Below are 15,771 nucleotides of genomic sequence, written 5' to 3'. Positions count from 1 at the left end.
TTAATGCCTGTGTAAAAGAAATAAAATTAAAAATTTAGTATATATATTTTTAACTTCTTTAGTACAATCAACTCAAATACATGTTCTATGGAATATATTATAGGGAACTCCTATATTTTGAAATGACAGCCTTAGATACAGGACCACTTTAAGCAACGTAAAATATGCTAAAGCTCTCACAGTTACCATGGAGTTGTTTGTTCACATGACTTCAATTTCTACCTAACCACGTTGCAGAGTCCAAAAATCAATCACTTAAACAATGACTTCACACTCTGGCCTCCCCTCATCTTGTCATTTTTTTGGATAAGCCAATTCTCAATCCTAACACAATGACTACAGATGTTTTTTTCTGCATCTGTGCCCACGTTGCAAAGCACCAAAAAAAAAAAAATCACACATTCAGGCCATTTCCTACTGAGCTAGCTTTTCCCCACCTTGGCAATTCCTTAGTAGATTCCCCAAAAGGACTTCTCCATGTTTCTTCACTTCATTTTCAGAAGATGTGTGGATTATTAGATTCATTAAGTTTTAGAACTAAAGAATCACGGAGATATTACTGCCAATTCCTTCATTTTAATTATATAAACCAAGACCTAGAATATAAAGAACTATTTACAAACATTGAACCAATTTATTTGAAGCCCCTCACACACCCTAAATGTCAGTATATTTACTGCATCTTGATCCATTTACAATGCCTCAGGAGAAGATCTACAGAGAAGGCAAGGACCCAGCCTGAAGCCACACTAACTGAATACTATTCCACCTAGGCCATTTACTAGCTACGTGCATCTGGACAAATCATCAATGCTCTGTGCCTCAGTTTCTTCACTTGTAAAACAGAGATAACAGTATCTGACTTATTGGATTGTGACCAATAACTAAGCTAACACATGTAAAAGCATTAGAACTGGACTGTAACACACAGTAATTTGGTTGTGATTATTATCGTCATTCCCTAGGGCATCTCTGGCAAGTGAGAACACACTCCTCTTCAACTTCACGTCTCCACTGTTCTCAATTCCATATTCTCTCCACATCTAAGAATACAGTTGCTCCCATTTTCTCCCTTTCAAGAGCTCTAAGCAAAACTTCCCCTCTATTTTTCTTCTCTTTTGATGCCAAGCTTCTTAAATTAGTCTATTTCCAATGTCTATTTAACTAGTTTGTTTTGAAGATTCATCCTTTGGCTCTGGGATTTTCATTCTCTGAACTCCAATACTTATTCCTCAATACATGTTACCAAATGCCAAATCTTGCCCAAGCTCTTCAACTGTGTATCTCCAAACACATGATATTTCTACTTGAGTATCTTATTATGGTCTCACTCAATTTCCCTCACATGTAAAATGATTTCTAAGGTGCCTGCCAACTATAAAAATTTCCAATGTAATCTAAAACGAAAGCTGTCATCTCCACTGCTCCAAATCAGTTTTCCACTATAATTTCTCGGTATTTCTATTGGTAGCACCATCATTTTCTCAGTAACCAAATTCTATCTAGTCTTACTTCAGAATTTCTGACAGCATCCATTCATTTCTAGCCTATTGCTTTACTCGGATTTTTCCGTATTTTCTCCTGCTTCTGACAAACATCCTCCCAATCCTACATTTCTATCATTCCCATCTTAATCTTCCTAAAATACTGTCACATTATCATCTACTTAAAAACCTCCAATAAACTTCCATTAAGTCCAAATTCCTTAGCTTAGCATTCAAGTTTCTCCTCAATTTGCTCCCAAACCATTTTTGCAACACTAGAATCCACTAATCTCCATAAATTATTATATACCTCAGTCAAATTCTACTTACCACCTAAGTGTACTCAGCTTATTTCTGTATAATCATGTGACACCTACCATCCCTGGAATGCCTTACTCATTGTTCACTGATATCCCAAACTTCTCACAGCTCAGTTCAATCTGATCCTTTCCCATGAAATCTTACAGCCCAGGTAATCTCTCCCTCATTGGAATTCCTAAGCTGTTTATTGTCTATACAATTCATTTACCACTTTATTATATAATGCCTCAAACTGTTATCTAAATGTGTATAACAACTCTCACATCAGAGTAAAAACAAACTTAGGAAGGCAAAGTATCATATATATCTTTGCATCTACTGTATTTTCCTAGAAAGTTGTGCATAGTAGGCACTTAACAAAAAACTGTTGATTGCATGAAGAACACAATCACCTGCTTTATGAGATACTAGCTACCTGCTCATGTAACCCCACTTAAGAGAAAGGACTTGTAGAAGGAACAGTAGAAATAGAAAGTGACTATTCTGCAACCACTAAAGTAATAATGATTCATGCAAGAATCATCGATGGATGCTAAAACCATCACATGAAAGTTTCTGGGGAACAGGATATTTATACAATCTCAAAATATATCTGAACAAATTACTTATGAATTACAAAGGGAAAAAAGGTACCTTCACAGTGGAGAAATCTGGCGGACACCAAGTGATCAAAGTTAACATCACCAATAATGGGATAAACTGACATCATGTGCCTCCTGATGTGATGCACTGAGGACACAACATCACTTATGTATTATTCCTGCCAAAAATGCATAACCTGAAACTAGTCATGAGGAAACAATCAGACAAACCAAAAACTGAGGGACAATCTACAAAACAACTGACCTATACTCTTCAAAAATGTCAATGTGCTGGAAGACAAAGAAAGGCTGTGGAATTGTGTGTGTGATCCTGGATTGGATCCTGGATCAGAAAACAAACTACTATAAAGGACATCACTGCTACATGGGACAACTAGTGAATTTACATGTGGACTGTATTAGATAACAGTATTATATTAATGTTAAACTGTCTGATTTTGAGCATTGTTCTTTGGTTAAGTAAAAGAATTTTCTTGTTCTTAGGAGAAGCATTCCAAAGCATTTGAGGGTATTTAAATCTATTTATTTTCTCATAGTTCAGCCATAATAATATCAATAATAGTAATAACAAGTATCACAAAAAGATTGGCCAAAATATGGCAAAATGTTAACTGGTGAATCTACAATAAGAGATCACTGTACAATCGGTGCAAGTTTTTCATTTTTTCAAAATAAAATTTTAAAAATGCCCTAATACCACACAAAAACTGTGAGAAGTTTTTATTTATCTGTGGTATTTACATTTTACCTGACAATCAATAAAGCAAGACATACTTGCAGTGAAAAAGTTTACTCTACAAAAACATATGTTTAAAAAAACAAATACATCTTTTTGGAACCAAAGAACCATTTTATAATGTTAACAGCCCACCACTATTTTATTATTTTTTTAAATTCACATTTCTATAGTAAAACTCAGTTAAAATGAATAAAGTCAATTTCGATTGGTGAAGCCTTAGACGATATTTTTTAAACAATGTAATTTTATTATTTTCAAATATACAGAGAAAGCTAAAATGGGCTGATAAGCATTTTAAGAAAAAAATGATTATCTGTAATTCACATTAATAAACATTTTTAAATTACTGAAAGTTTGCTTTCTTAACTACGATTATGGAGAATATCATACATCACAAATTTCATCTTTCCTCAATTATCAAAAATTCTGATTTAGCTAATTATAAATTTTGAGTAAGGTTTTGTAATACAGCCATTAATTGATTATTACTTCTATAGGCTTCCTGGAGCCTTCATAAACAATACTTTTAGTTTAAGTAAAATATGGTATAAAGGATTTTCTAGATTCAATATAATTAGCAACAGTCCTTTAAAGTCGGATACCTTATTTATGAGATGTTCGGTAACAACTTCTCTTAGTCCAGTGTAGAGCTTTTCTCCATGTTTATGCAAAACCATTGTATATGCATTTCTATAGAGCTCCTCAAAACTAAGACCACTGTTATTCTTACGCTGGATTTCTTGAATTGCATTTTTCAGAAGGTCCCAAATGCTGTTTACATATTTTTCATCCATGGTCATCTGTAATATCCAAAAGAGAGAAAAGAGACAAAAAAAAAAAAAGAACAAAACCAATGGTTGAAAATCTGTCTGTATTTGTCCATATAGTAAATATTTTATTATATGGCTATGAGAATAAAGCTGTGACTTATAAGGATGTTAATAATCTGTTTTAATAGAAATAAAGGGATACATTTAAAAAGTTTTTAGAGCTGATAGAAGTAATTTTTAAAAACTCCTTTAAGACCTCCCTCCTCTCTTATTTGAAGCAAAACCCTCCACTTTAAATAAAATATAATCCCTGATGTTAATACTTGCTTTAGCCCAAAGTGTTAAGACAGACGTCTTTTCCCCTAAGTTTGTTTAGTAGGACACAAGCTCAGAGATTTCCTTTCCTGGAGATTTACAGCTTCTTAGCAAACTGAAGATTGGGAGAAGACCTGCAACTAAAAACAAAACAAGCAAACAAACAACAAAAAAACCACAAATAAAAACAAAACAAAAGCCCATCACAGTTTCTTTGTTTAACCTAGCATGCATTTTCCTCCTCTCCCAGTTTAGATTCCATGGTCCATCATTTGCACACATTCATAAGTCACTTGGTCCCTCTCTTCCTCTCTCCAAAATACATGCCATTCTAAACCTCAAACGCTCACCCACTCTTCACCTGCACCCAAGCCTCTCAAAGTACAATGAAGAATAACATACACCCATCTCGGCTGAAATTCATGACCACTAACCACAAGTCGGCCTGTAGGCAACCCCACAACCCTACTTTTCTAGTCTATTAATCCAGCTCTCCTAGATGACTTTACACCATCTTCTCCATACTCACTCCAGAATAATGACTTGCTTCATGTTCCACTGAGAAAACAGAAACTACTGGAAGAGAAATTGTACAAACTATGACTATATCCACTAAACTGCCTGCCTGCATATCAATATAATCTGCGAGTTGAATTCTTTTGCTCAAAGTGCCAATTCATATACTCAAAATATAGCAGAGGGATCAGAAACAAGCAAATTCCAGGAACTTGTTAGAAATGCAGAATTGCAGATCCCAACCCACACCGAAAGAAGCATAATCTGCATTTTAAGTACTGCTCTAGTCCCATCCCAACTCTCCTATTCAAGGACCCCCACCCCCAGCAATCTCCTTTACCAGCACCAATATTTTTTCTCTGCTAGATTATTTCCATTTGCATTCAAAATCATCAGTTCCCCACCTTGAAAACAAAGAAATCCTCACCACCTAATACTCTCTTTTCTGTTTACAGCAAAATCAGGGGGCAGGGGAGAAGTATTCTCTGTCAACTGTCTCCAAGTCCTATTTTTCCGATTATATCTTGAATCCACTCTAGTAAGGATTTCGTCTCTACCATTTCACTGAAATTACTCTTGAGGAGGTCACCAGTGACTTCCACATTGCCAAGTCTAATGGTCAAAGTCTCAGTTCTTATGTTACTTGACCTATCTGGACAGCAACTGAAAGAGCTGATCGTTCCTACTCTTAGAAACATTTCTCACTTGCATTCCAAGCACTGCAATCTCTTCTTTTTCTTCCTATTCTATTGGCTATTTGACAGTCCACTTATCACTTCTTACTCATCGCCACAGACTCCAACCCTAAGGCTCAGGTTCTAAACCTCTAGTCCATTCACATTCAGTTTTTAAAAACTGAGGTTGATCTCATCTATTCTCATGGTTTTAAGTTAACTTCAAAATTTATATATACTGTTTGGCCCTCTCCCCTTAAAACCAGAGTCATCTTCTATTCAACTACCTAACTCAATGTTTCTACTTGAATGCCTTCTAGATACCTCAAACTTATCAAGTCTAAAATAGAAACCTTAATCTTTTCCTTAGGTTGGCTCCTCCTGCAGTCATCTCCAACTGAGCAAACATCCAATCCATCCTTCCATTTGCCAATGCCAAAAACTTGTAATCCTCTTTATACTTACCCCACTTCTAATCCAACAGGAAATTCTGTTGTCTCTACCTTCAAAATGTACCCAGAATCTAATTCGCACCTCTTCCACTGTTACTAGCCTAGTCTAAACCACCTTCATGTTTCAGATCATTGCAACAGCCTCCTAACTAGTCTGTTTCTGCTCTTGGCCCACTATCATAGAGCAGCCAGACTGACCTTCTGAAAGCCTAAGTCAAATCATGTCAGTCATCTGTTCACAACCCTCAAGTGACTTATTTCTCTTAGAGTTGAAGTCGAAGTCCTTACACTATCCTACAAAGCCACATTCAATCCGATAATCTCTCTGACTCAGCTAGTCTTCCTCCTTGCTCACTGCTCCAGCCACGCCAGCCTCCCTGCGATCCCCCTGGAATACATCAAACGAGTTCACCTCAAGGTATTTATATTTGTTACTCTCTCTGAAATGTTCTTCCCCCAGATATCTGCATGGCTCATTCACTTGTCGACCTCAAAACTCTGCTCAACTGTTACCTTAAAATGAAGCTTTAACTGCCCTACCTAAAATAGCAGCCACCTCTTACTAATGACCCCCACATTCCAACTTCACATTCCTTATTTCTTTTGCTGGTCTCCTCTCTCTCAGCCAAATGTCAGCCCCATGAAGGCAGGGATTTTTTTTCACTGCTGAATCCCTCAGCCACTAAAATCATACCTGTCAAGTAACAGGCACTTAACACTTGCTGAATGAATGATTTTTCTACTAATCTCTAAGGAGACCTTTTTACGACATATAAAACTGACAAGTTCTACATTCACAACCTGAAAAACTCTGCCACAATTACTCATCAGCTTCACACACACTTCTGATCTGAACTGGATGAAAATTTCTGAGCTAGTACAATCTGCTCCAAAGAAGGCAGGAAGAAGCTTTTAGAGACGATGGATCTGCTTACTGTATAGATGTGGTGACGGTTTCACAGGTGAATACCTACCTCCAAACTCATCAAGTTGCACACATTAAATATGTATTTTTTTGTAGGTCAATCATACCTCAATAAAGTGGTTAAAAAAAAGCCACGTACAATGGGTACGAATGTGAAAGAGGACGGAGTAAGCAATGAAGTTCTTTCAGTCACCCTATCAATAAAGTACCAGCTCAACTATCAATCAAGAAGATTCAAGCAGATGACTCTAATCTTTTCTGGAGAGCTTAAAAGGATCCTCTTTAAGAGAAAAACTTCTGTTACTCAAATCTTATTCAAATCCCAGGTCTACTGGACTTTTCTGAAATGGCCTTAAGAGAATTTAGCCCTGCACCTAAACTACTACTTTTTGTCAGATACCCTGATACTCAGGGTGCCATCCATGTAAAATATAAGTAAGATGTAGCTATTTAATAACTTCTCACAAATAAAAGATACAAGCCTATGTGATAATAATGGCCTCAAATACTCCATGTACAGCAGTGCACCCTGATCCGTGGTTTTGCCTATTGTGGTTTCAGTTACCCACCATCAGCGTGGTCCAAAATTATTAAATAAAAACTTCCAGAAATAAATTTTTAAATTATATGCCATCTGAGCAGCATGAATCTCGCACCGCCCCACTCTGCCACTCTGTTCTGCATATCCAGGCTGTCTGTGCTGCCCACCCAAGCTTCACTTAGCAGCTCTCTTGGTCATCAAACTGACTCACTGTTTCGCAGTGCCTGTGTTCAAGTAACCCTTATTTTACTTAATAATGGCCCGAAAGTGCAAGAGTAATCATGCTGCAATTTAGATATGCCAAATAGAAGCCATAAAGTGCTTCAAGTGAAAAGGTGAAAGTTCTTGACTTAAAAAAAAATAATCATACACTGAGGTTGTGAAGATCTACAGTAAGACTTTTCTATACAAGACATTGTGAGGAAGGAAAAAGAAATTTAAGATAGATTTGCTGTCGCACTTCGAACTACAAAACTTACAGCCACAGTGTGTAAGTGCTTAGGTAAAGTGGAAAGGAACTAAATTTGTGTGTGGAAGACATGAACAGAAATCATGTTCCTAATGACAGCAGCAAGAAAGCACTGAGCCTGTATGAAGACTTCAGCAAGGGATCCCCTGAAACAAATGACCGCTTTCACATTTTTTATTACAGTATATTGTTAGAACTGCTCTATCTTATTACTGTTGTTACTCACATACGGTGCCTAATTTATAAATTAGACTTTATCACAGGTATGTACTTATAGGAGAAAACAGTGTATACACAGGGTTTGGTACTACTGCAGTTTCAGGCATCCGCTGAGGATACTGGCATGTACCCCCGACGCATAAGGAGGAACTACTGTATGTGCAATGTGATTTTAGTTTGCTGATAGCAAATGCAGAGGTTATAATAAAGCAGACTAAGACACCATTCTTAACATTAAATAACAAACATATAAAAATGGATATTCAGAACAATTTCAAAGAAAGAGCAAAGTTAATATAGACTATAAACTCCAGAGATAACTACACTGCCAACAGTTAAGCTAAACTTCAAATGATGTTTTCAAGCTCTATAACGTAAGATTCCATGAAAGCTAAAAAATGTATAAAAAGGTCTCTATGGAGCACAAATCACTACATTTTCTATTAGACTATAAAGAATTTCTAAAATATAATATTGTACATTATAATAAATTCTCACATTATAATAAATTCATTTCTTGCATATATAAACCAAAGGTTGTTTTCTAATCCAAGATACTCAAGCCTAATAGACAGAGCAGAGATGGAACAACAGGACAACAATGATTCTTCTGGTTATTGCTCATGTGTAAAAATTTTCACACAAACAAAAAGAGACCCAGAGAAATTAAATGATTTACCCAAGTCACAGAGCTAGGATTAGGACTCGAATATTCGCAAATCTAATCCAAACTACTAGACTCACCTCACGCTCCACTGTGCCAACATGGTGAAGAAATACCACAGTGCCAGTCACTGATCCTTTGGTAAACACAGTACGGTATATTAGCAGAGAACATAGGTTTTGCTGTCTGACTGTGTCATGGCTGTCTTAAATCCATAAGCCATGTGACCTTGGGCAAATAAATTACTTACCTCCTCTAAGCCTGTATTTCCTCATCTGTAAAGTGGGTTTTATAACAATATCTATCTTAAAGGACTATCATGAAGATTAAATGAGAACGTCAGTAGAATTTAGCGCAGCCCAAGGCACAGTATAATTCAAATGTCAGAAATACAGCATTCTAAGCTGAGCACATCAACAGATATGAGTTAAAACAAAAGAACCCTAAGAGCACAACTATGCTAAATGCCAGTCGGTATATTGCAGGCTTCTTCTGGAAAGAGCACCCCCCTGCTTCATGCCTTCTATTCGTACAGGGCCATTTTAATCCCCAGAGTGTGGTCCTGGGCTCTCATCCATCTACACTGAGTCCCTATGCATTTTCATTCATTACCATGGTTACAACTACTACCCACACATACAGGGTTCTAAAATTTACAAGACCTTAGATTGGCAAGAGATTCTGGAGCCTCCTAAAACTGTGCACAAAAAATTTTGCAAATATAATGTATGTGCACTTCTTTCTGGATAGTGGGTCCCTAGCTCGGTTTTCCCAAGAAGTTCAGCCCACATCTCAAAGAAGATAAATTACTGATTTACAGGACAACTGTTCCTAAATCTATATTGCCAGCCCACATGTTCCCCCTAAAACCTAAAACTACTTTCTTCAACTATCTGCTGGACGTCTCCCATCAAATGCCCCAGACACAGATCAAACTGACCATGTCCAAAATCCCTGGTAAACTCATTCTCCACACCCATCCAAATCTTCCTCCTGTATTCTCTAATTCAGTAGTGGCAACACAAACCACCTAGTTATAACAAGCTAGAAGCATAAGCCTTAACTTTTTTTCTTTCCTCCCTCAACCCCTTCTCATCCATTCATCAAATGCTACAACATTAGGCCCAAGATATTTCTCAAATATGCCCCCATTCTTTCATCCTGAATGGTATTGTCTTAAAACTTTCATCTAGATCACTGTAAGAGCCCTCCAATCGGCATGAACTCGAATAACTCTTGGAATCTATCTTCCTCAAAGTCACCATCAAAATAAACATAGGAGCATCATGCCCCAGTTCAAAACTTAGCTAGCTCTCATTACTGACAGCGGAGAGGGGCGTATTTTAAAAGGGAACATAACACTCTTCAAGATCTAGTCTGTACCTACTTTAACTTCATCTTTCACTCACCAATACAAATTTGACATTTTTTCCCAACATTAAACCGATGGTAATTCCCTACTGCTGTCACACTCCCCACCCCGTCGGCATCCTCCCATGGCTTCTGTATGCCCTCTTCATCTGATTCTTCACGTAGCCTCTGAACACAGCTCAAGTATCATATTCTCCATGGATCCTTCCCTGACCTCAAGCAAAGCTAATAACTCCTTCTCAGCTCTTTCTTAATACTCAAGTTATATCTATCACTACACTCCCATACTGCTTCATAATGTTTGTGCATCTTTTCTTTTAGACTTTGAGATACTTAAGGGATTGTGCATTTTTTTCCAATGCCACTTACAAGGCTATAAGCAAATATCTTGTTTCACCCATATTACACCAATGCAATTTGGAAAACATGAACGTCTGAATTACTAAGCACAATGCAAAGGAAAGTACTTTAATGTGCTTATCTACAGCAATTAATGTAATTTTTAAATAAGAAAATGTCTTTTTCAAGTGGAAATAAGGTACAATAATGTGCAAGCAACAAGCTCTCCAATTTCACATATCAAGTATATTTTCAGATTTTTCCATTCACCTAACTAAATACCTAAGAAAGCTGCTTAATCATTAATTTTATTTAATATGTATTAACTGGGAGGAAACTAGTGGACGGTAAAGGCCATTCAGGAGAAGATCCATAAGCTACAATCTCTCCTGAAACCAAACAACTCCAAAAACAATGTGCCTCAAAAAAACCAGCTTCGAGTGCAAATTCCTACATATACATGCTTTGGTCTTGGCAACAAGTGAACATGTCAACAGCAGTGGCAAAATAATTATGTTAATAAATAATTTCAATTTCTTACCCATCCCCGATAGAGAACACAACATGTCACAAAAAGTCACATAATTTAAAGACCCTAGTTTTATGTACACAATAAAAAAGAGTAATAACATTCTTATTTTAAAGTAATATTCTAAATTATGTGAGCAGGGTTTTAATTCCATTTGATAAAACTGATTAATTTAGGTTGCAATAACTGCAAACATACTCAGGAAGGGATTTGGTAATTATGCTTCAGCAAAACAAAATGATAAAATAAAATACACACAAACACATATATGCAAACACTTAATGTCTGCTAATTGTTAGGTATATGCAATATCTATCCCCTAGAAGCTCGAGTTATAAAGTGAGCAGCAAGCAAAGTACATTCATTTAGCAGGAAAAAACGCAAAAGATCTTTTTTAAAGGAAAAACATAATTAAGTATTCTAAAATTCTTAAGGTTTAGTAACACTTTTAAAAAACAAATCAAGACTTTAATTTTTAAACGTGACCTTCTCCTCCTTACCTTTCACCAATCTAGGATTACAATTCCCTCATTAGTATCAACAACGAAAACAAGCTAACCGTCTTTATTTTCTTTCACAAACTTCTCTGATTTTTCATCTCCATTATTCAAATGATATAAAACATAACCTTCAAAATGCCTGAATAAGAAAGGATTTAAGTCTATTATATACTTACACATCTTGAAGGTTCTGTAATTACTCAGTTGGAGAGAACTACAGCATAAGCCAATTAAAACTAAAATGAAGAGAACTGTATTCTTCACATCTACTACATACAAAGAACAAGAAGTCTTTAGTCCCCTGTGAATAATTTTCTACAAGAAATTTAGAACAGGGTGGGTGGGGGAAAAGGGTGAGAATTTGAAATTCCAAGCAATTCAGAATGACACAGCTAGAAAAAAAACAAGTAAAAATGCTTGATTTTAATTTTGAGCTTCAGCCTCAAAAAGGATACTTTGGTACAAATATCTGAGGAATGGCAGTATTCTAGTCAGACACAACACAAAACTATAAATTATGAAAGGAAGCTCCCTCCTAGATTATAAGTACCTCAGAGTAATATAAAGTCTTTCTTCCTTTATTTTATTGTATCCTTTATAATAAACAGCACAATGCCTGGATAACATTCAAAAATATGATTTAAATGCAGTGCAGTTATAGTTAATAATGATGATGAATCTTATCTGATGACCAAAAACTATGCAATGATTTGACATCTGCAATAATCCCATTTATTCATCAGTTAATTTTTAAACAATCAGCAAAAACAAAGCCAAAGATCCAAGCTTTGAGGAAAACAGTCCAGTAGGAAACATTCAGGTTTTGGACAAGTTCTTTAACTTTCCAAACTTTACTTTCCTTATCTGCTTGAGGCAGGAGAAATGGGAGAAGATGGTATATTGTGTGACAATTAAGTTTATGAAAGCATTTGCCACACGGCACTTGATAAATAAATTTCTTTCTTTTCTACACTGAAGAGAAAGACATATAGTCTCGCTTAACTTAAATCTGAGTGTAAAATTAAGACTTCTGATGTTTGGTTAACTAGGTTTTCTTTGGTTACAGTGGAGATCAGATGGGAGCAGAAGTGCACTGCCAAAAGTAATGACAGATGTTAAGAAAAGAGAGAAAAAGATTATCAATTAGAAAAGCACAGCAGCATGGACAATTCTGTGAAGTCACAAACCAAGTGTGATCTACATTCAATTGACCTATATAATATTATTGAATTACAGAACAGTAACATAATGAGAAAGCTAAACCATCAACAGAATGTTCAAGTACAATCTGCATTTCAGTCCTCAATATAACTAGGCTGTTCAAAAATCAAGTTGGAAATTTGGAACGATTTTTTTCCAAGACACAAAGACAAGATTCCAAATTATCCTATGAAAATCTGTTTAAATCACAATTGATTTAATAGTACTAACAATACAGTATTATTTCAACTGTATCTCTGTGAATGACTTTTGCATTTATGAAAAAAAAAATCTATGTGTGACATTTCAATCTGATGATGACCACAACAAATAAGATTCAATCCTAAGTATTCTCATTGAAGCAAGAAATTTGTCACTGTCCTACTCTTGGTGTTTTCATTGACGAATAAAGAGATGTTACTGGGCACCCTGAAACACATTTTATCCAGAAAATACAATATATTCACATTGACTGAAACTCTTCAAACATTGTAATTAGAGATCCTCCCTATTAAGAAAATTAGTTATTACATCTACAAGAACACTTTAAAATAAAAACGATTCCTGTATTTCCCAGTATCCTATGAAATCCCAAACACTATTAAGGATCATGTGTACAAAATTGCTCTTTACACATTCATCTGGAAAACAGAATAATAGAAAAGCAGAAATCTTCTATTTTGGATGGAATTTCAAAGTAGTAAAAATAATGTTATAGGGAAAAAATACTTTATATCTAAGTGCATGTTTGAGTTCATATTTCTATTCTATAATGTAAAATTATTGATTTTAATCAAAAGTGACAATACTTTCTTTTTAGCTTAAGTCACTGAGTTCTTTTATAAATGCGTAAACCTAGTTTTACCAAAACTATGATAATGTGTAAAGGCTCTATAAACTGTAAGGCAATAACAAATTAGTTTACACCAGAATCAGCTACACACAATCCAAAGAAAAACAAAAACATGTTAAACAGTATCAACTGCTAGTTAGCTTTATCTTTGAATTGAATGAACTTAACCAATGTGATATGACAGCAAAAGCCGTATCATAAAAAACTATTACTAAAATATGATATCAAATCTAATCAAGTCTCTAAAACTAAGTCACTCAGAAAGAAGTATGTAAGAACACAGTGAGCTTTCCTTATTGCTTTTTACTAGGATTTAACCGTCATCACTAAAACAGACCATTCTTATTTTAAAAGAAATTCTAAGGCTGAAAAATTAGATCTTTGGCAACATCACACAAAATGTTTTAGGCCACAGAATATACCAGCATTCAGTTCCTAGACTTATGTATAAATATGCCACCTTTAGTGCAATTTTTAGAGTTGAATGAGCCTAAATAACCCCCAATTAAAATCTCTTCTTTTTACAAGTGAGGAAAATGTGGCTAAATGGCTTATCTAAGATCACATGGCTAGTTAGAGCAATGAAGGAAATCCAAGTGTCCTGATCTAAATGTAAGTGTCCCTTACATCAACTCAAATCGCCTGGATGCTCAATATTAAGAAATTGTTTTACAAATGAATAGGTGAACGATAATACTGAGTAATTATGGTCATATGCTTATTTCGCTTTGGTCTAGAGAAAAAAATCTTTTAACTGGAAATGAGGCTTCTAAGTCATGGTCCCTCCATTAATTCGAGTCATGAGAGTATTCCTTGGGTAAAATCACCCTCTCCAGTCCTTTGTTTGCTCATCTATTTAGAACAGATTCCTTTTAAAATCCCCTTTAGCTTTTAAAAATTAAAACACGAATACAAATAGGAGCAAATAAATTACCTGTTTATTTGGCTAGTGATAGCTCTCATCCAAAAAACACACCTTTTCATTTCTCACTTGCATATATCATGAGAAAAAGTGAAATATTTTAAAGTATCTCATCTTTGTGTTTCGAAATTCACTTTACTGTTTAGTCTACTTCGTAGTATATTCTCAAAGACCAAAAAAAAAAGTAAAGATTACATTAAAGTATTTACATGTGTCAAGAACTTCAAGGAATCATTTTCTAAATATACTTAACAAGATAAATTTCCATTAACTGAAAAAGATTAAACAAAATGTGTGCTATCAGCCTTATAAGTAAAGTATTAACTCATAAATATGTTAACTATTGTATATTTCTTATAAGTTATGATTTTGACTGCTTTATTCAAGTCAATACACACAAGGGCACCCCTTAAGCAATTTATATACTCAAATTTTACTGAATGTATACTTTGATTGATTCAAGGTTTTTAAAACATTTATTCTCTTATGAGTGGTGCATTTACCTTGACTCTAGTGAGGCTTAAGCCTACAAAAACTTCTTCCAAAGCTCAGAACTTAATTTTGAATTCTTCTCATTAAGAGAGTACTGGATTGTATAAGCTTCAAGGCCCCCGAATAGGCTAAGAATTTAAACACAAACCTAGAATTAATTTTCCAATATGTTCCTATTAAGAAAGTAAATATTCCAGAATCTAGCAAATTCATAACAGAATAAGGCAGTGTAGTGCAATAGAAAGAACATGAAATTTTGAGTCAGAGATGCCTGGGATCTGAATCCCAGCTCTGTCCTTTCCTAGGTATAAATGTAGTTACACATATTTCACTAGGTCTCTGAGTCTAGAGAGATTTAAAGCAGAAGTAACAATACTTATAGGTTGTTGTAAGGATTTGAGATAATTATAGTTTAAAGTACCTAAAACAGAGCCTAACACAAGGCAGACATTTGACAAGTTGTGGTTACTAATCTTAATAAAGCAACTTCTCATACTATCAATAAATTGGAAGGGAAAAAAAGAAAAAATTTTTCATGATTACTTTCAAGAAGATAGGGCAAAAAGAGGCTAAGCGTTGTTCAGTTAAGGGACTGTGTTAGGAATGACTTACAATCAGTAAGTTAAAGCATTCCTCTTAGCAATGATGGTTTGCTTTCATAGAAAAGTGTCTGTAAAGAATCTTGTATTTTCTTAAAGTCAGTAAAGAAATCCCTTTGAAGTCTTTATTCTTTTACTTAGCAGTAGCCTTTTTTATTTAATGAGCAAATTTGGGACCAATCCTTTCTCTATGATCAAAAGTACTAAATGAATGAAAGTCAAATTAAGAAATTTTACTCAATTATTTTCAACTTTAAAACTGACAAACAAAAAAG

General features: G+C 35.0%; 1 protein-coding gene across 1 annotated transcript in view; it reads right to left on the bottom strand.

Annotated features, from left to right (window-relative positions):
* Window positions 1-3,950, bottom strand: part of CUL3 (cullin 3) — an 80,063-nt gene extending 76,113 nt beyond the window's left edge. The window contains exon 1 of the mRNA XM_015585386.2: window positions 3,749-3,950. Within this exon, the coding sequence (XP_015440872.1) occupies window positions 3,749-3,946 (198 nt within the window). The 5' untranslated portion in view covers window positions 3,947-3,950. The remainder of the gene's footprint in view (window positions 1-3,748) is intronic.
* Between the last annotated feature and the right edge of the window lie 11,821 nt (window positions 3,951-15,771).

Source organism: Pteropus alecto, unplaced genomic scaffold (genome assembly GCF_000325575.1).
Source record: "Pteropus alecto unplaced genomic scaffold, ASM32557v1 scaffold110, whole genome shotgun sequence".
NCBI classification, from domain to species: domain Eukaryota; kingdom Metazoa; phylum Chordata; class Mammalia; order Chiroptera; family Pteropodidae; genus Pteropus; species Pteropus alecto.
The sequence above is the reverse complement of the archived record's forward strand: the minus strand, read 5'-3'. Positions and strand labels throughout refer to the sequence as shown.